At 36.3% G+C, this 19,747-nt stretch overlaps 1 protein-coding gene across 13 annotated transcripts in view; it reads right to left on the reverse strand.

The window, feature by feature from the left end:
• The window catches only part of DLG1 (discs large MAGUK scaffold protein 1), a 271,361-nt gene that overhangs the window by 13,588 nt on the left and 238,026 nt on the right, over window positions 1-19,747 (reverse strand). For all 13 annotated transcript variants that reach the window (XM_024241216.3, XM_024241214.3, XM_024241212.3 and 10 more), the window contains 5 exons: window positions 13,817-13,858; window positions 11,306-11,356; window positions 10,314-10,415; window positions 9,893-10,065; window positions 4,389-4,498 (listed from right to left, as the gene is read on the reverse strand). In XM_024241216.3, the coding sequence (XP_024096984.1) occupies window positions 4,389-4,498; window positions 9,893-10,065; window positions 10,314-10,415; window positions 11,306-11,356; window positions 13,817-13,858 (478 nt within the window). The remainder of the gene's footprint in view (window positions 1-4,388; window positions 4,499-9,892; window positions 10,066-10,313; window positions 10,416-11,305; window positions 11,357-13,816; window positions 13,859-19,747) is intronic.

The raw sequence follows: 19,747 nt of genomic DNA on the forward strand, positions 1-19,747 counted from the left end.
AAACTTAGGGTCTTTTCAGGTATTTTCTAAGCCTGTGATTTTCCATGGATATGAAAACCTCCCCTCATATACGTGGTTACTTTTGAATGTCCTGGTCTGGCCCCCAAAAGGGGAGGGGAAAAAAAAGGTGTGTGTGTGTGTGTGTGTGGTGCGGGGGAAGAGGGAAGCACTAGCCCTTTGTTTTTACTTAATATTTTTTTTCTTTCTCCTCACTAATCACCACTGAAGGCAATGGCCCTTTAAATCTTTAAAAGTCACTTCAGCCTCAAGTGGAGGGGCTTGTAACAATGGCAGTGGGGTTTGCAACAATGGCTCACTGGATGGCTGTGTGGCTGCACCTCCATGATCAGAAGCAGTAATTAGCTATCAGAGCAAAGATCCCTGCTATTTGGAGGACAGAATCCTTATTGTCCACACTGGCTCCCACAAACCCTATGCAAAGCTGCTTGAAAATGTGTGCATGGCTACATGCTATGGGGCTGAGGGTAGGGGAACAGGTAGTTGCTACCATGTTAAGAGCTGAAATTAACCTTTCAAACCTTCCCCTGGAAGTTGTAAGCCTTCAACAGACTTCAGAGTTCCAAAACTGACAAAAATGGTGAACAGAGTTCCAAAATAGTAACATCAGACAGATTCTGCCAGTGCAGTTGTCGTCTGGGTGGGGAGACAGATTCCCAGAGCTTCCTACTCTGCCATCTTCCTTCTAGCTCCACAACTGATTAGTTTTTAAATGTTGCAGCAGTGCTGCATACCAGGAATATACCCAACTTGGTTGTTACATTTTGCCTTATTAAAAAAAATTGTTTGATTCAATTTGCTCCTATTTTGGTAAGGGTTCTTGAATCTATAGTCATACTTAAGACTGGCTTTATCATTTTCCTTTCCTATATAGTCCTTTCCAGGTTTGGGTATCAAATTAATGCTCATAAATTAGTTGAAGAGTTTGTATAAAACTGACATAGCTTCTTAGCTTTTGGTAGAATTTAGTTAAGTCCTCTTGGCTTAGTATTTAATTTGTGGAAAGGCTTTTTATGACGGGTTCAAGTCTTTAATAAGTACTAGATTATTTAGGTTTTCTCTTTTCCCTTTCTATTTTTTCCTTAACATTTTCTGAAGTATATGTTTCAAACACAGATGAGCAATATTAGAAAAATCGTATCATACAGCTTGTTACATTTTCACAAACTTACATGTACCTGTGTACTTAGGTCAAGACACAGAACATGACTAGGACCCCAGAATCCGGGTGTGCTCACTCTAGTCACCAACCCATTCTTACAGGGTAACCTCTATTTGACTTCTATGAGCAATTATTAAATTTGGAGTCACAGAGTATGTATATCTTTAGGTCTGGGTTTTTGTTTTTAACTCAAATTGTACTTGTGAGATTCTTCCATACTTTTGTATGTGGCTGGAGATTGCTCACTCTCATTATCATAGAATGCTTCATTGTGAACATGTCATAATTTATTTACATATTCTACTGCTGATAGTATTTGGGTAGTTTCTAGTTTTTAGTTACTGACTCCTTGTTTTTTTTAGAGACAGGGTCTCACTCTGTCACCAAGGCTGGAGTGCAGTGGTGCAACCGTAGCTCACTACAGCTTGGATCGAACTCCTGGGCTCAAGGGATCCTCCTGCTTCGGCCTCCTAAGTAGCTGGGATTACAGGAATGCACCGCCACATCCAGCTACCTTTTAAAGTTTTTTGCAGAGACAGGGTTGTGCCATGTTGCTCAGGCTGGTCTCCAACTCCTGACCTCAAGCAATTCTTCTGTCTTGGGCTCCCAAAGTGTTGAGATTACAGGTGTGAGCCTCTGCACCTGACAGTTGTTGACTATTCGAGCAGTACTGTCATCACTCTTGTACATGTCTTTGTAAACACATGTAAGCATTTCTGTTGAGTGTGCATCTAAGAATATGACTTCTGGGTCATAACTAATGTGTATGTTCACCTTTAGGAGATACTATGATACTATGAACAGTTTACCAATGAAGATGCACCAATTTGCACCCCTAACACTGTTATGAGTTTCAGTTGTTCCACATCTTTGCCAGCATTAAATATTTTCTGTCTTTTTCATTTTAACTATTCTGGTACATGGGTGGTAGTATAAGACATCAGGGTTTCAACTTGTAGTTCCATGATTAGTTGGGCACTATCTCACATGCTTATTCTTTGGAGATTCCCTTTTGTGATGTGGCCAAGCCCTTTGTCCCTTTTCCTGTCGGGTTGCCTCTGTCGATCTCTTCGATGTCTGCTGCATGTGTAGTCACATCCTCTTTGTCTTGCCTGATATTCACATTGATATGCCTTCTTTCTTTTCCTGATCACTCCTAATGGTTTACTGTATTTTCAGAGAACACTTTTGGCTTTGTTGATCCTCTTTATCATACGTTTGTTTTTTCTATTTCATTAATTTCTGCTCTGCCATATTTTTTATTTTTAAATTTTTAAATATTGTTTTTTCTTTTTTTTCCTTGGGATAGAGTCTTGCTCTGTCACCAGGCTGGAGTGCAGTGGCAAGATCTTGGCTCACTGCAACCTCTGCTCCCTGTGCTCAAGCAATCCCCCCATCTCAGCCTCCCAAGTAGCTGAGACCACAGGCGCACACCACCATGCCTGGCTATTTCTTTGTATTTTTAGTAGAGACAGAGTCTCACCATGTTGCCCAGACTGGTCTTGAACTCCTGAACTCAAGCAATCCGCCCGCCTAGGCCTCCTGAAGTGTTGGGATTATAGGGGCCGACCACTGTGCCCCGCCTTCTATCTTTTTCAATTTCTCAAAATCTTAGATTTTCAACTTTTCTAACTTTGATTTTCAACATTCTTTCCTAACATTTAAAGCTGTGTGTATTCCTTCAACAAAGCTATGAAAGCCTCCAAACTCATTACTTGGCAATTCATTACTATTTAGTTGAAAACATCAATTTATTCTGTGATTTCTTCTTTGACTCACTCAGAAGTATAATGCTTAATTTCCAAATATATGAGAATTTTCTAGTTATCTTTTAATTACTGGTTTCCATTTAAATTGCATTATGGTCAGAGAATATTTGTTTTCTATCCTTTGAAATTCGTAATCTAGCAAATGATCAGTTTTGGTAATTGTTTCATGTACACTGGAAATCCATGTGTATTTTGCAGATGTTGAGTGCAGTGTTTAACATATGTCAAGTAGGTAAAGTTTCAAATTTGTGTTATTCTATACCTTCACTGATTTTTATATTTGTTTTCTTATTTAATTGCTTCCTGACAGATGTGTCAGGTTCCCTCTCAATGATTTTGGAATTACCTTTTTGCCTCTATGCAGCTGTCGATTTGTACTTTCTATGTTTTGAGAATGCTACTAAGTGCAAACAAATGTATGAACAGATCTTCCTGTTGGAGTGACTGTTTTACTTTTATGAAATGTCACTCTTTTTTTGAGACGGAGTCTCGCTCTGTCGTCCAGGCTGGAGTGCAGTGGTGCGATCTCGGTTCACTGCAAGCTCCGCCTCCTGGGTTCACGCCATTCTCCTGCCTCAGCCTCCCGAGTAGCTGGGACTACAGGTGCCCGCGACCACGCCTGGCTAATTTTCTGTATTTTTAGTAGAGACAGGGTTTCACCGTGTTAGCCAGGATGGTCTTGATCTCCTGACCTCGTGATCCGCCCGCCTTGGCCTCCCAAAGTGCTGGGATTACAGGCGTGAGCCACCGCGCCCGGCCATGAAATGTCACTCTCAAGCTAAGTAATACTTCTTGCCTTAAAGCATACTTTGTCAGCAATATAAAAATCAGCCTAGTTTAGCATGGTATATCTTTTCCTATCCTCTTACTTTCAACCTTCCCATAGCCTAATTTTTAAGGTGTGTCTGATGAAAGCAACATATAATTTACTTTTTTCTTCACCCGTTGTGACAATCCTTGTCTTTTAATTGAAACATTTAGTCTAGTACTCTAATATTTGCCTTAGTTTATGCCATCTTACTATTTATATGGTTCTGCCTCACTTGTTCTATGTTTCTATTTTGCTCTTTCTTAATTTTTACTTAGATTCTATTTTTTTTGTACCCTGAAAGTATTAGGTAATGGTTATACATTCTTTTATTCTCTTAATGGTTACCTGAGAGCTGTGCTGCATACTTCAGTAGCTACTAGTCACGTGGGGCTATTTAAAGTTCTAACACATGTTACCTTATACTTTACTAATATTAATGATGATGATTACAATGACAATTTATAACCCCAGTGCTTATTTAATCCTTACCACATAATCTGAGGTGAATATACATACTACTATTATCTCAATTTTATAGATAAAGAAACTGAGATGCAGGAAGAGTAAATAAATCACCCTACAGTGACTGAATTTGTACAGAGGCTAAGCCTTAGGCATTCACACTTACATGATATTTTCCATGGATTTGGGTTTAATAAAAATGGAGATAGGGTAAAGCTGTGCAATCTGTAATCTCTTTATGGCATTTCCAGACACATCAAGGATACAGTGTTTGCCCTAAAATAAAGGGAACAAAGAAAAAAAACAAGTGAGCCAAATATTCTCAATAATATCAAAGGTACTTTTCCTACAGGTCCACAGTCTAAATCATGATCTGTTTTGATCCTTGTTCACTTTACGCAAACTTGTCATTTCTCTCAGCAAACTTTAGATAGGAAATGAAATGACTGAATATGCATAATTAATTTGCCATTTTCAAACAAATGTTATATTTAAAAAGGAATGAAAATACAGTTCCTAGTTTGCACAGATAGTTATTACTCAAAATGGTGAAAAATAGAGCTCCCCCCGCTTCCCTTTTTTTAAAATTTAAGAGATGGGGTCTTGTTCTGTTGACTAGGCCGGTCTTGAACTTCTGGGGCTCAAGTGATCCTCCCACCTCAGCCTCCTGAAGTGCTGGGATGACAGGCATGAGCCACTGTGCCAGGCCCAGGTTCCTATTTTTTCATTCTGCCAAGAAAAGGTATTCATAAAGACTCCAAACTACCATCTCCCCATAGCTATCATTTCATAAAAGATAAAAAACCCTAGAGTAAGGGCAAACCTTTTAAATAAACAAATTTGTGAAACCTCATTACCACTACTCAATCCTTCTATTTCTCATTTTATTACGGACTGGCAAAAACTCATGAACTAGCATATGGGACCCCAATTCTGGATTTAAATGACAACTTTTCTGACAAGCTTAAACTCACTGACAAAGGATACTTAGGTTTTTAATACAAATGACCATTTCCATGTTAAGCAGAGTAGTATTTATTATTTATGACAGATTTTCTTCTAATACATTTGAAATCAGGCCCTCCCCCATAACGCAACTTCAGTTTTTTGTTTGTTTGTTAGTTTTTGAGACAAAGACTTGCTCTATCACCCAGACTTGAGTGCAGTGGCACGATCTCGGCTTACTGCAACTTCCACCTGCTTCAGCCTCCCCAGTAGCTGGGATAACAGGTGTGCGCCACCACACCCAGCTGATTTTTGTGTTTTTTGTACAGATGGGGTTTCACCATGTTGGTCAGGCTGGTCTCAAATTCCTGACCTCAAGTGATCCACCCACCTCGGCCTCCCAAAGTGCTGGGATTATAGGCGTGAGCCACCATGCTAGGCCCCATAATGCAACTTCTAACCCAAGGACTTCAGTCCAAGTCAATACATGATAATTTCAATTTGATGGGCACATTTAAAATAAAAAATTTAATACTGTAAAATACTCCAAACATATAGAAAAGTAAATAATAGACACCATGTACCCATTATCTACTTTTATCAGATATAAATATTTTACATGATCGCTTAAACATTTTAATAACTTGATACTGAAATATTAACATTCTAGGTTTGCTTTATCTCTTTCTATATAAGTACATAATAGTTTGAGAATAAACTGCATAATGCTCCTTTACCTCATATTTCTTAAAAACAATGGCTTTTTAATCTCTTATATAATCACAATATGATTCCAAGTGGCCATTTAATGTTCCTTATTGGAAAAGAATAAAAAAATGTCCTGGTCGAGGATCGAATTCAGGATCATAGGATCACACACTGTATTTAGTTGTAAAGTCTCCTTAGTCTCCGTCAATCTGACACAGTTCCTCAGTCTTTGTCTTTCTTGATCTTGATGTTTTTGAAGAGTATAAAATATTTATGTCATAGAATATGCCTCATATTCTATGGGTTTATGGGTTTGTGTGTTTCCTCACTCTTGGATGGCAGGTTACACATTTTTGGCAGGAATACCACAGACATAATGTGTGTTCTTCTCAGTCCATCATATCTGGGAGGCGATATTATATCTATTTGTCCCACTACCAGTGATGCTAATTTTGATCACTTTATATCTATTTGTCCCACTACCAGTGATGCTAATTTTGATCACTTGTTTAAGGTTTTATCTGCTAGGTTTCTCCACTGTAAAATTATCATTTTTGCCTTTGTAACTGATAAGTATTTTGGGGGAGGACACTTTGAGACTATATAAATATCCCTTTTTTCATCAAATGTTCACTAATTTTAGAATACACTGATGGTTTTTGCCGGAAACAATTACCACCATGCGGTTTTCAGAAGATTTTCTGATTTAATCATTTCTTCTACGTCAATTTGTAGACAGTCCAAAGCGTTCCCTTCTATCCACTTATTTACTCACATACAGATGCTCCTTGACTTATGATGGGAGTTACCTCCCAATAAACCCATCACAAGTTGAAAATACTGTAAATTGAAAATGCATTTAATATACCTAACCCTACTGAACATCATAGCTTAGCCCAGATTACCTTAAATGTGCTCAGAACACTTACTCTACAGTCGGACAAAATCATCCAACATGCCTGTTTCATAATTAAGTGTTGCATTTTTCATGTAATTCATTGAATACTGTTCTACAAGTGAAAAACAGAATGGCTGTATGGGTACTTGAAGTATGGCTGCTACTGAATATGCATCACTTTTGCGCCTCTGTAAAGTTGAACCATTCTAAGTTGGGGGCCATCTGTGTTTGTTTATATCATTATGGACTCTAGGATTTTTATTTTACCTTATGTATTATAATCTGTTATTATCATTTATCTTGATATTCAAATTATCTCAGACTTGGCCAGTGGGGGACCCTACAGCTTGGTTCCTGTGCCTTTTTACGTATCTTCATCATTCTTTGAGTGCTTCCTTATTTTTCTGGCAGCAAAATGTTATAGGCTCATCTTGCACTTTTCCAGTCCTGGCCCCAGAATCAGCCATTTCTCTAAGGAGTCCTGGATCTTTTAATTAACGAATTATATTTAGAAGCCCAGATCTGGGCCCCAGATATTCTCATGGCTTATTCAGTGTTATTTTTAGGTCTTCTTAGTGGATAGAGCAAACAAACATACGTGTGTGTATATATAAATACACATCTATTTCTATATCTACTCTATCATAATTCATGGGTTCATATTCATCGCTCTAATTATTTAATATCTCCAATCCAATTATCACAGAGTTCATCTGACCCTCTTCCTTTTTCTGACAGTCAAACCTCACTCCCACTACTGTCATTGTATTAGTTTATTTGCTCAACCCTAGAATATATATTAGTTTCAAAACTGTAAGCCCATACACTCTACCTAACAAACCTACTAATTAGAGTTTTATTTTGTTTACAGATCTGTCTTCAGCTTGTGTTAAAGAATCTCTGGGATTAAGACTTCTCCCCTCTTTTAAGACTTCTCCCCTCTTCAATGTAGTTAAGTTATTCATTTGAAATACAGTCAGGTTTATTGTACCCTAAAACTTAAAGTATTTAAAAAAAAAAAGAAATAGGTTTATTTAGTTTCTATTTGTGTATCATTTTGCTTTTCCCCATCTTTCTTTGTTGCTTTTATTTTTGATTTTTTAAAATATGTAAAATACTAACATACTTTCTAAAAGTTAAAATAATACAAAAATGTATACTCAGAGAAATGTCATACCCCTCATCCTTTCCATCCCATTCCAAATTCCCTATCCTTTCTACATCACTCCCTCTGTAGGTAACCAACCTCATTAAGTTCTGATTTACCTTTCCTGTGCTTATTTTCACACAACTGAGCAGAGATTTATATTTTCCCATTTTCTCTTATTTTATACCGTAGATATTCTTTTGCATGTTGTGTATCAGTTCAAATACCTTATTAACAGTTTTAGAGAACTTCATTTTGTGAATGTAAAATTAATTCAATCACTCTTTTATCTGGGCATTTAGATGATTTTCAGTATTTCATAATTATAAACAATGCTACAATGAATAAATACCCTTTTGCCCATGTATTTTCATACTGTTGGGGTATATCTTTGGAATAAATTCCTAGAAGTGGGATGCTGGGTTGAAGGAAAGCTGCTAGATATTGCCAAATACCCTTCCAAAAGGCAGTACCAGTTTGCATTTCCACCAGCAATGCATGACTGTTTTCTCTCAGTCTCACCAAGAAAATGTCTTCATATTTCTCCCCTAATCTGATAGAGGAGAAATGGAATTTAGAGTAGTCTTCTTAATATACATTTTTTTTTTTTTTTTTTTGAGATGGAGTCTTGCTCTGTTGCTCAGGCTGGAGTGCAGTGGCATGGTCTTGGCTCACTGCAAACTCCCGGGTTCAAGCGATTCTCCTGCCTCAGCCTCCTTAGCTGGGATTACAGGCATGCGCCACCACGCCCAGTTAATTTTTGTATTTTTAGTAGAGATGGGGTTTCGCCATGTTGGCCAGGCTGGTCTGGAACTCCTGACCTCAGGTGATCCACCCACCTCAGCCTCCCACTGTGCCTGGCCTTTTTTTTTTTGAGACAGAGTTTCACTCTTGTCACCCAGGTTGCAGTGCAACGGCACGATCTCAGCTCACTGCAACCTCCACCTCCCAGGTACAAGCAATTCTCCTGCCTTAGCCTCCTGGGAAGCTGGTATTATAGGCATGCACCGCCAAGCCTGGCTAATTTTTGTATGTTTAGTAGAGACGGGGTTTCACTAAACCAGTTGGCCAGGCTGGTCTTGAACTCCTAACCACAGGTGACCTGCCTGCCTTGGCCTCCCAAAGTGCTGGGATTACAGGCGTGAGCCACCGCACCCGGCCTTTACATTTCTTTAATAATGAGTACGGTTGGACATCATTTCCTATGTACAAAGGCCATTTTTATATCTTATTTTTGTGTGAACTATGTATTCTCATCTTTTGTCCATTTTTTTTTTTCTATTGGGTTTCTGGTCTCTATTCCCTGTTTTTATGAGTTCTTTATATATTGGGAATATTAGCCCTTTTCTTGCAAATTTTTTCTGTCAATTGTCTTTTGACATTGTTAATGGTGTTTTCCAATAGTTTTTGGAAAAATTCTTTGGCCATAAAAAAAGTTTTTAAAAATTTTAAGTGGTTAGATTTATTGATCTTTCTTTTTCTTTTCTTTTCTTTTCTTTTTTTTTTTTTTTTTTAGAGCCAGGGTCTTGTTCTGTTGCCCAGGCTGCTGGAGTTCAGTGGCATGATCATAGCTCACTGAAGCCTCAAACTCCCAGGCTTAAGTGATCCTCTCAACTCAGCCTTCTCAGTAGCTAGGACTGTAAGGATGCGCTGCCACACCCGCCCCTTATCTCCTTATAATATATGCTGGAGAGCGAGGGCTAAACAAAAGGTCTATCTCTAGCAAATGACCTGAAAATAACTTCTCCTCTTACATTCATGTTATCATTTGTATTTTCACTTTCTTTGTTTACCTTATTTACCTGTTTTATCTTGTATGCACTTTCCTAAGCCATGGAAAATTAATTATTTAGGTAAGCAAATTCATTACATTAATAAAACTAATTAGTGCTGTATCTATCCTTCCACTCTCTCATACTGTGAAAGGCATATCTGATTAGAAGCTATATTCTGGGATTAGTCTCATGCTTACCTTTTCTGCTACTTCTCGCACAGACTGAACACTTGTTCCATATAGATGATTGTTATACTGGCCAGCTTCAATGAATTTATGTTCCTGGATATCTTTTTCCATCTGCTCTCTTGAAGTCACAAAATGATAATCTCTTCCATCTACCTCATAATCTCGTTTTGGTCTAGTTGTATCTTTAACAGAGAAAAACTTGGGGAAGTGTTTAATATTTAAAAAAAACCCACAATAAATCCATTTTCTACTTACATCATTGTAAAGTTCAAAGGAACAGATTAATTTAAATCTGAGAAAGGACAATAATATGGAGGATGGAAGAGTAACTGATAAATACAAACCATTAAATAATGGTTATATCTATTTTTCCCACACGCAGTGACAGGAAATGTTAAGAGTAACAAAAGTTTTTGTTTGGTTTACTTACGAGGAACACAGGATCCAAATTTGTCAGGAAATTCTGAGATCAAGTCATCATTTATCCTGTCTTTCATAGGTCCCAATATGATCACTGGTCGAGTATAATTAACTATAAAGATAAACTGCATGTTAAAAGGAATAAACATTCAACAAATATCAATGTATTTTATTTCACCAGAGAACAAAAATATCCTTAACTGTTAGGACTAATTTTTTTCTTCCCTCTCCATCTCACTCTACCGTCAACCAAAGATGCGTAACTTGCTCTTTTATAATCTTAACTAAGATCTTAAACTTTACTCAGTCTTCTGCTAGAAGTAATACTGATAATTCAATCAAGTTAAATTTGGTGTTTTCGCAGATAATGTTTCTTTACATTGCAAATGACAGAATAAAGTCTAGTGTTTTGCAGATGGCTTTGAAGTAGAAATTGTAAGGAAGCACAGCAAAGACGGGCAGAACAAAAACTGGATGTAGGAAGTGATATAATCCCAGTAGTAGTGTTCTAGAAAGATGATCTAACAGAAGTGTAAACTCTGGGTTGTATGGAATCATGCTGGAATAATGGAGATTGGTAGTGAGACTGAGAACTAACATTGTGATAGAAGGGATGAAAAGAAGGTCATAAATAAGAAACAAGTGGGATAAACAGTGCCTGGAACCTAAATGGATGAGGAGGAGGAGGAACGGAGAAGGCTCAAAGATGCTTCCAAGATTTTCAAAAAAGGGTTATTTGGGAGATAGTGATGCTAACAAGAACACTGGAACGAAGTTGCTTGGGAAATAAAACACAAATATAAAAGTCAGTATGAAATGACTAGATTCTAAAATACTGTGGAGTAAACTATGTTTCATAAAACACATGTAAATTTCTACATGTATATGTAGTAAAAAAAAATTTTTAATACAACATTTTTTGGGGGTATGAGACTTTTTTTCCCCCAAATTAAAAAGTATATTCTTCTAGAAGGTTATAAAACATCAATAGGCTTCACAAACCTTCTTGTTGATTCACTGGTTCATAAGATAAGACGTATTCTTCTTGACCACCTATTAGAAAGTGAAGGCACAGATGAAAAATGTGTAAAGATAACTGATGCTAATCTAATTCTTCATAAACAACATATACATTACTAGAACTTTCCTGAGAAAATGGCAAAGATATGGAAAGAGGTACTTTATGACAAGATTTAGTTAAAAAAAAAAAGTGGCAAATTATAAAGTCTTAAAAGTGAGTTTGCTAAATGTAAAACAAAATACAAATGGGCTATTTAATCAATATTATATTTTATAGATAATCAAATCTAAAAATCTTCATTTGTGATGCTATGTGCTACTCCTTTATTTAGAATCTAAGAATTATTAAATCTGTTAAAGATTAATGCTTTAATGAGCAGATCTATCTATCTATCTATCATCTATCTACATATTAGGTAACTTGTTACTATTAAAAACATGCTGCTTTTTTTGTTCCACCAACTATAATACTGAATACAGTATATTTTATTTTTAAAATAATTACATCTTAAAATTAAAAATTATAAATGCAAAGGTAAAACTATTCTATGAAAAAATTCACTAACTCAACTTTGTAAAAAATAATAAATTTAATGTGAGTCAAAAGGAGCTTTAGATAAAACTAAATCCTTCCAATAAAATAAACAACAGTGATAGTAAAGGAGATAAATATATTCACTTTGACCTTAAAAGCACAAGAAGTTAAAGCTTCTAAAGGTTAAGTTAAAGGTTCAGAGCTTAGGAAACACTCTAAATGAAAGTCTACAAATTATATCTGAATCCAATGAAAAGAAATAAAGAGTTAAAAACTCTCAGTTTTTTTTTTTTTTTTTTTTTTTTTTTTGAGACGGAGTTTAGCTCTTGTTGCCTAGTCTAGAGTGCAATGGAATGATCTCAGCTCACTGCAGCCTCCACAACTCCCGGGTTCAAGCAGTTCTCCTGCCTCAGCCTCCCAAGTAGCTGGGATTACAGGCATGTGCCATCATGCCTGCCTAATTTTGTATTTTTAGTAAAGACAGGGTTTATCCGTGTTGGTCAGGCTGGTCTTGAACTCCTGACCTCAGGTGATTTGCCCGCCTCAGCCTCCCAAAGTGCTGGGATTATAGGCATGAGCCACTGCGCCCGGCCAAAAACTCTAGGAGTTTTAAACTAACACACATCCTCCTCACCTCCACACCTAAAATTAGAAAAGGTTGTGTTAACCCAAGTGGTTCAATGGAAGCAATCAATATTGGATAATGTATTTGAAGATTTTCTCTTTAATTATCAAGATCCTATAACAATTTTACCATGAATTTTGCAATTGGTTTATATTATATGTATGTAGCTGTAGGTCTTTTAAATCCATACATTGGCATAAACATTCTTTTCTGCTTTAGAAGTATTTCTTTGTTTTCAGTTTTATTATCAAAGTATATAAAACCGATATTTTATAAGCTGTTTTTTAAAGTACTGGATGTGAAACATGGCTTACATACCAGCAAACACATGCAATTTGAATATTTCACACCTTAATAATTCATGCAAATGGTGACAGACAGTATATACTTTCATTACCTCTTTTTAGCCTAGAAAGCCACTCAACTACCCTATAGTGGGTTCTGGTTATAAGCAGTAAAATGCTGAAATACAGGAAATCATTTCCACACCAAAAAAAATCATTAAGTAACTATTGCGTAGAAAAATAATAAACCAAATGAATGGCGGTTAAAAGTATATACTGTCAACATGAGAAAGTATTAGGGACTGATATTAACAGGATGGACCTTTTGGGCAGCCATACTCATCTGTAATCAAGATTACTTTCATATTAGACAGCAGTAAAAAAAGAAAGTTAGAAAAGCAATTTTAATTTTTAAGGTGCTGCAACTGATATTACGTGCCCTCCCCTTCTCCCATGCCCAAGTCTGTTTAAAACATCACATGCTTGTGCAGTTCACTTAAGAAAACCAAGAATGTAATATAAAACAGCAAAAGAAAAATTAGTATTATTTTTCGGGCGATCATTGAAAATGTTTCCTTATTTCTTCCATTCACCAAGTGCTGGTGATGAACAATGACACGACCCAGATCAGTACTGGTGACAAAGAATAAAAATGGAAATAAAGCTAATGATAATTTAGCATTACTGAAAAATATTATTTTAGTGCTCATGTTAAAAACAGAATTACTAAACAGAATGTCAAAATACAAGTTTTCCCCCATTTAACTAGATATTTACTTCTTATAAAAAGTACACATACATATACATATGTATCATGTACACAAATAATACTATACTTTTTAGTATTTTATTAAAATTTTATAAACTAACCTCTACATATATAGTATGATTTTATTTTTCAAGTACAGAATTTTACTTGTCTCTCCCTGATTTTAAAATAACGATCATATAACTTCAGGTTTTTAGAACATATCACTCAGAATCCCTCCACCCCTGCAGAGGATGTATTACTCGAGATTACAAAAGAACAAGTAACTTAAGACACTTACGGTAACTACTTTCACTATCGCTGGCATTAGAAGTCACATGCTCTGAAATTGCAGGACAATGAAAAAAATAGAGAAAACAGTGTCATGAGTTTAAAAAGCAAATAATCAAGACCAAATGTTGAGATATAAGCCATATATAACAAAATAATTTTTTAAAAGCATTTTTTATTTTCTTTGAAACGTTTAATTTTTTCAAATAATAAATATACATTAGCAAAGGAAAACTCCTGCAATTAAGCACAATGCCTTATTTTTGTACAACACAGTTTCTGGACAAATCTATTATAAATAGCCAGTAGAATATGACAAAAAGGACTAAGTGACCCTGAATTAGTCCAAATGTAGACATAAAACTCAAAAGAGAAAATACTGTTGGCACGATTTCAGTTTTTGAAACAGCAGTAACTGGCAAAGGGGACAAACTAAACAAATAGATGCCCATTTTAATGAAGGGATGTCTTTGTGATTAAAAATAAATAGATGATCTTATTTTCAGTCCAGCTTCGCTCCTGTTTCTGAAGATGAAAATCCATGTTTCTGAGATCATATAGATAAAGGATTGTAGAAGTCATAAATTCAGATGTCTCAGCTGGAAGGGAACGCACCAATGGTGGCATTGCATTTTAAAACCAACTAATATTAGAAGTCATAAATTCAGATTCTCAGCTGGAAGGGAAGGCATTGATGGTGGCAATTGCATTTTAAAACTAATATTTCTTAGAAACTCTGCTTTTATAAGATTGACACTGGCTGGCTTTTGCAAAACACAAAAAAGACAATGAAAACAAACACACCCAGCCAGAAATTGCCTGGCCCCTCCTTAAAAGTGACTCCATTTCACGACTTTATTGTTTGGTAAAACAATAGGCACTGTTCCCATCCATGTAAATGTAATTTCAAGTATTCGCTCAATAAATATCTCCCTTGAATTAAACAAAGACTAATACTTTTATTTTTAAAAAATAAAAATGAAACTTTCAATGAGACAGGGAAATCTGAATTTTTATTTTAACTTTTTTTTTTTTTTTTTAATTAAAGGGACAGGGCCTCACTCTGTTGCTCAGGTGGGAGTGTGGTGGTATGACTATAGCTCACTGCAGCCTCAACCTCCTCTCCTGGGCTTCTGTGATCCTCCCATCTTAGCCCAGAGTGGCTGGGACTACAGGTATGTACCCACCATCCCCTGCTAAAATTTTGTTTTTTTAATAAAAGAGACAAGTCTCAACTATGTTGCCCAGACTGGTCTCAAACTCCTGGCCTCAAGGGATCCTCCCATCTCAGCTTCCCAAAGTGCTGGGATTACAGGTGTGAACCACCACACCCAGCTGGAAATTTCATTTTTTTTTTTTTTTTTGAGACAATCTCCCTTTGTTGCCAAGGCTGGAGTGCAGTGGCACGATCTCAGCTCACTGCAACCTCTGCCTCCTAGGTTTAAGCGATTCTATTCTTGTGTCTCAGACACCTGAGTACCTGGCACTACAGGTGTATAGCACCATGCCCAACTAATTTTTCTATTTTTAGTAGAGACTGGTTTCACCATGTTGGCCAGGCTGATATTGAACTCCTGAGCTCACGTGATCCGTCCGCCTCGGCCTCCCGAAGTGCTGAGATTACAGCCACGAGCCACTGCGCCTGGCTGGAAATAAAATTTTTTAAGGTTAAAAAAATTTTGAGGTTGGGCATGGTGGCTCACGCCTGTAATCCCAGCACTTTGGGAAGGTGAGGCAGAAGGATCACTTAAGACCAGTAGTTCGAGACCAGCTTGGGCAACATGGAGAGACATCGTCTGGAAAAAAAAAAAAAAAAGCTGGGCCTGGTGGGGCATGTCTGTAATTCTAGCTATTCGGGAGGCTGAGGCGGAGGACTGCTCGAGCCAAAGGGTTCCAGGCTGCAGTGAGCTATGAACATACCACCGCACTCCAGCGTGGGTGACAGTGTGAGATCCTGTCTCTAAGAAACAAAGACAAAAAAGAAAAAAGTTTGAAGATAAATATCTGCTATACCATACCACTCACAGAGTCTCCTAAAATCAAGTATCACTAGTAAAACGTACAATGAATGGTTGAACTTAAGATTTCAAATTAAATAAAAAGATATTTGAATTGCTATCACAGTGAAAAATAAGTCTGTTATTCTCACTTTCAAAGACAAGATATAACTTTCTTAATCATGATTACATACATTTTAAATAAAGCAGGGACTTTAAAAATTGCAAGCAGAATTCACTAATATATGTAAGCACATGTAAAATGGTAGGTTTTTTTTTTTTTTTGAGTCTTGCTCTGTTGCCCAGGCTGGAGTGCAGTGGCAAGATCTCGGCTCACTGCAACCTCTGTTTCCTGAGTTCAAGCGATTCTCCTGCCTCGCCTCCTGAGTAGCTGGCATTACAGGTGTGCACCACCACACCCTAATTTTTGTATTTTTAGTAGAGACGAGGTTTTGCCATGTTGGTTAGGCTGGGCTTGAACTCCTGATCTCAGGAGATCCACCAGCCTCAGCCTCCCAAAGTGCTGGGATTACAGGTGTGAGCCACCACACCTGGCCAAATGGTAGGTTTTCTAAAAGCTTATATTAAAATATTTCTTTCCATGTCACCACATGGGCTTGATAGCAATAATTTAAAATTGGTGTATAATATTCTATTAGATTGATAAATTATTTACCTTGCTATTTATTATTTAGATATTTTTATTTGCTTTAAACTCTTTTTCACCAGTATCAACAATTATGAATGTCTTCATTTATATATACCTTTTAACTTTTTGTCCTATTTCCTCTATTTCCTTAAATTTCATACCCAGAAACATGCCACATTAAAAAAAGACTTATTCTGCTTATATTAGTATTGGTATTCCCCTCTGCAATCTCTAGTTTGTAAACTAAAGAAAAATTAGTTATTGCAATGGGGTGAAGGGAGGGGAGTGTAAGTGGGAGTACAGAAGAAACAGAATTGGTAAATGTTCAGTTGACAATTATGAAAGCTGGATAAACAAATACCTGCAGGGTTTATTTTCACTCCTCTTCTACTATTGAATATATCTGATATTTATATAATAAAAAGTTTAAGTTACCAAAATCTCTTCACTGTCTTTTTTTTTGAGATTTCTCCTACTCACCTTAAACCCTCTAAGATTGCCAAAAGCTACACAACAATCAAATTCTGCAGGTTCTTTCAAATATCATTTTACTTAGCTCTTCTACAATAAAGCCTCATTACTCAAAGTATGGTCCTTAGAATAGCATCATCATAATTGTTTGGAATGTTATTAGAAAAATAAAATGTTTTTCTTCTGATAATTGAAAATGTCCTCTTCAAAGCATTTTACCAGACAGTCAAATAACCAATAAACATATAGAAAAGTGTTCAAGTTAATTACTTGTCAGGGAAATGCAAATTATAACCACAAAGGGTGTCTCTGCCATCCACCAGAATGGCTAAAATGAAAACACAAAACAGACATGTCAAGCATCGATAACGATATGCAGCAACGGGAGTTCATGCACTAGGAATGGGCAAACTGGTAAAACTACTTTAGAAAACTAATTGGCAATAGCTACTAAGGCTGGACAAATGTGTATCCATATGACCCAGCAATTCCTTTCCTAGATGTTTCCCCAACAGAAAGGCATATATATGCTTACCACAAGACATGTATAAGAATGTTCAAAGCAACACTATTTAAAATAGCTCCAAACATGTTTATTTATAAGACTGAGACAATATATGTAGTTTCATATTTTACTTTTTTCATAGATAGCATTTCCCCATGTCATTATCTTTAAATATGATTTTTGATGGTTATGTAATATTACATAGTATGGATAAATCATACTTCATTAGGCACTTCCCAACTGTAAGACATTTTACCAAGGTTTTAATTTTTTATTTTTGCTGTTACTAAATAATATTATAATAAGCATTCTGATATATAAGGCTTTATCTCCATCTCTAATTACATCCTTAGGATAAATTCTTTGAAGAGGATTTAGTGGGTCAAAAGATGTGCTTTTTCAGGAAGGCTGTGCCATCTACACTCCCATACATTTACTTGTAATACATTATTTACTTGTAATACATTAAAAGCAGGCATTTAAGCAGCACTGTCTCCGTCATGGGTTTTCCTTTTAAACAAAAGCCTGCCAAAGTGACAGGTAAAACATCATTTTGCTTATCACTACTAGGGAAATTAAACATTTTTTATATGCTTATTTCATTTGCTTATCTTTTGAGCACTCTTGTCCAGTTTTCTAATGGCGAGGTTAGCTTATTTCTTATTACCTATTAAAAATTTATAAAGATATGATCCTTGTGACATACATGGTACAAATAAATTCTTCAAGTTTTTATTTTTGTTTATGATAGTTTTTTTTTTTTTTTTTTTTAAAGATGGAGTCTTGCTCTGTCACCCAGGCTGGAGAGCAGTGGCATGATCTCGGCTTACTGCAACCTTCACCTCCTGGGTTCAAGTGATTCTCCCGCCTCAGCCTCCCGAGTAGCTTGGATTACAGGTGTGCACCACCATGCCTTGCTAATTTTTGTACTTTTAGTAGAGACGGGGTTTTGCCATGTTGGCCAGGCTGGTCTCGAATTCCTGACCTCAGGTGATCTGCTGGCCTCAGCCTCCCAAAGTGCTGGGATTACAGGCGTGAGCCACCGCGCCCAGCCTGTTTATGATGTTTGATGAACAGATCTATCTCAAATCTCTCTAACCAAGTTTTATCATTGTACTCAAATGCTTCTTCCTGATAGAGTACATCATGTTTCTCTTCTTCTCTCCTCTAATACCACATCATCAATCTGAAGCAAACTACTCTTACATCTTATTCGTAATGCAAATGAAAGTAAGTCTGTTTTTGGCATTTAGAAGCTCTGCACAACTATGCGTACGTCTTTAAAATAAGAAGAAAAGACATATGTAACAGGAAACCTACGTGCCTGAGGAAATTTTTGAGGTGTTGTACAACATGGAAAGTTGTAAAAATGTAAAGGCTACATGTAATAAGAACAAACCCTGTCTCAAATCTTATGTCACAATTTTACTTCTGAGTACCTTATGTATCTTTTATTGAGTTATGTTTCCTTTCAGTCTCTGTTAAAGGAATCTTACCTAGTTTTAGTCCCTTGAGCTTTTTCAAAATTACCTCCTTAAAGCATGAAAGCGGCACAGGTTTTTATTTCTAGCTTTTCACAAATGATGATTTAGTTGCATTCTCCCAAACTTCCATTGTACTCTCATTAGTTCTGTTTAGCAAAATTAGGTTTGATAAGACAATTTCTCTCACTGTTTTCTCTACTGTCAACAGGGAAATCAATAATTTACTTGACTCTCTTCTTCTCAGAATAAAGAACAAATGAATTCAGGTCTATACAAAGCATTCTATGGTATCACTTCTGTTTCTCTGTCTGCTCTTCAATTAAATACCCCATTTTTCATAGGTTGTGTGAATTTACAGCAGATATACATTTTTTTTTCTTGATATTCAGTGTTACTCCATGTCTCTTCAATAGGTTTGGTTCTCTGGAATAACTTAACCTTCTGTTTTGGGTTCTTTTATGAGTTTTGTTCCAATAAGGCCTGATGACTACCTATATTAAGTTGCACTTACTTTCTTATATTAAAGTCTCTCAAGATTTTGCTTAGTTTATTCCCTACATTCTTAACTTTAGAATGTAAGTAACTGAGGCCACAAGTAATGTCCTTGAACACATCCTTCTTCCCAGTATTTACTACTACATAATCATGGGCACCTTGTCAACTGCCTTATATCATCTATTTTATGTGATAACCTCCATCATATCCAGTTTTAGAATTTTACTGATATTTTTCTGTCTTCTCCAACATGTTCTGAATAAAATCTTGATCTGATGATCAAGTTACCAGGTGAATAAATTCTTTTAACTCCTGTGAGATGAAGCACAGAAATCTATTA

This window comes from Pongo abelii, chromosome 2, assembly GCF_028885655.2.
Source record: "Pongo abelii isolate AG06213 chromosome 2, NHGRI_mPonAbe1-v2.0_pri, whole genome shotgun sequence".
Classification (NCBI taxonomy): Eukaryota; Metazoa; Chordata; class Mammalia; order Primates; family Hominidae; genus Pongo; species Pongo abelii.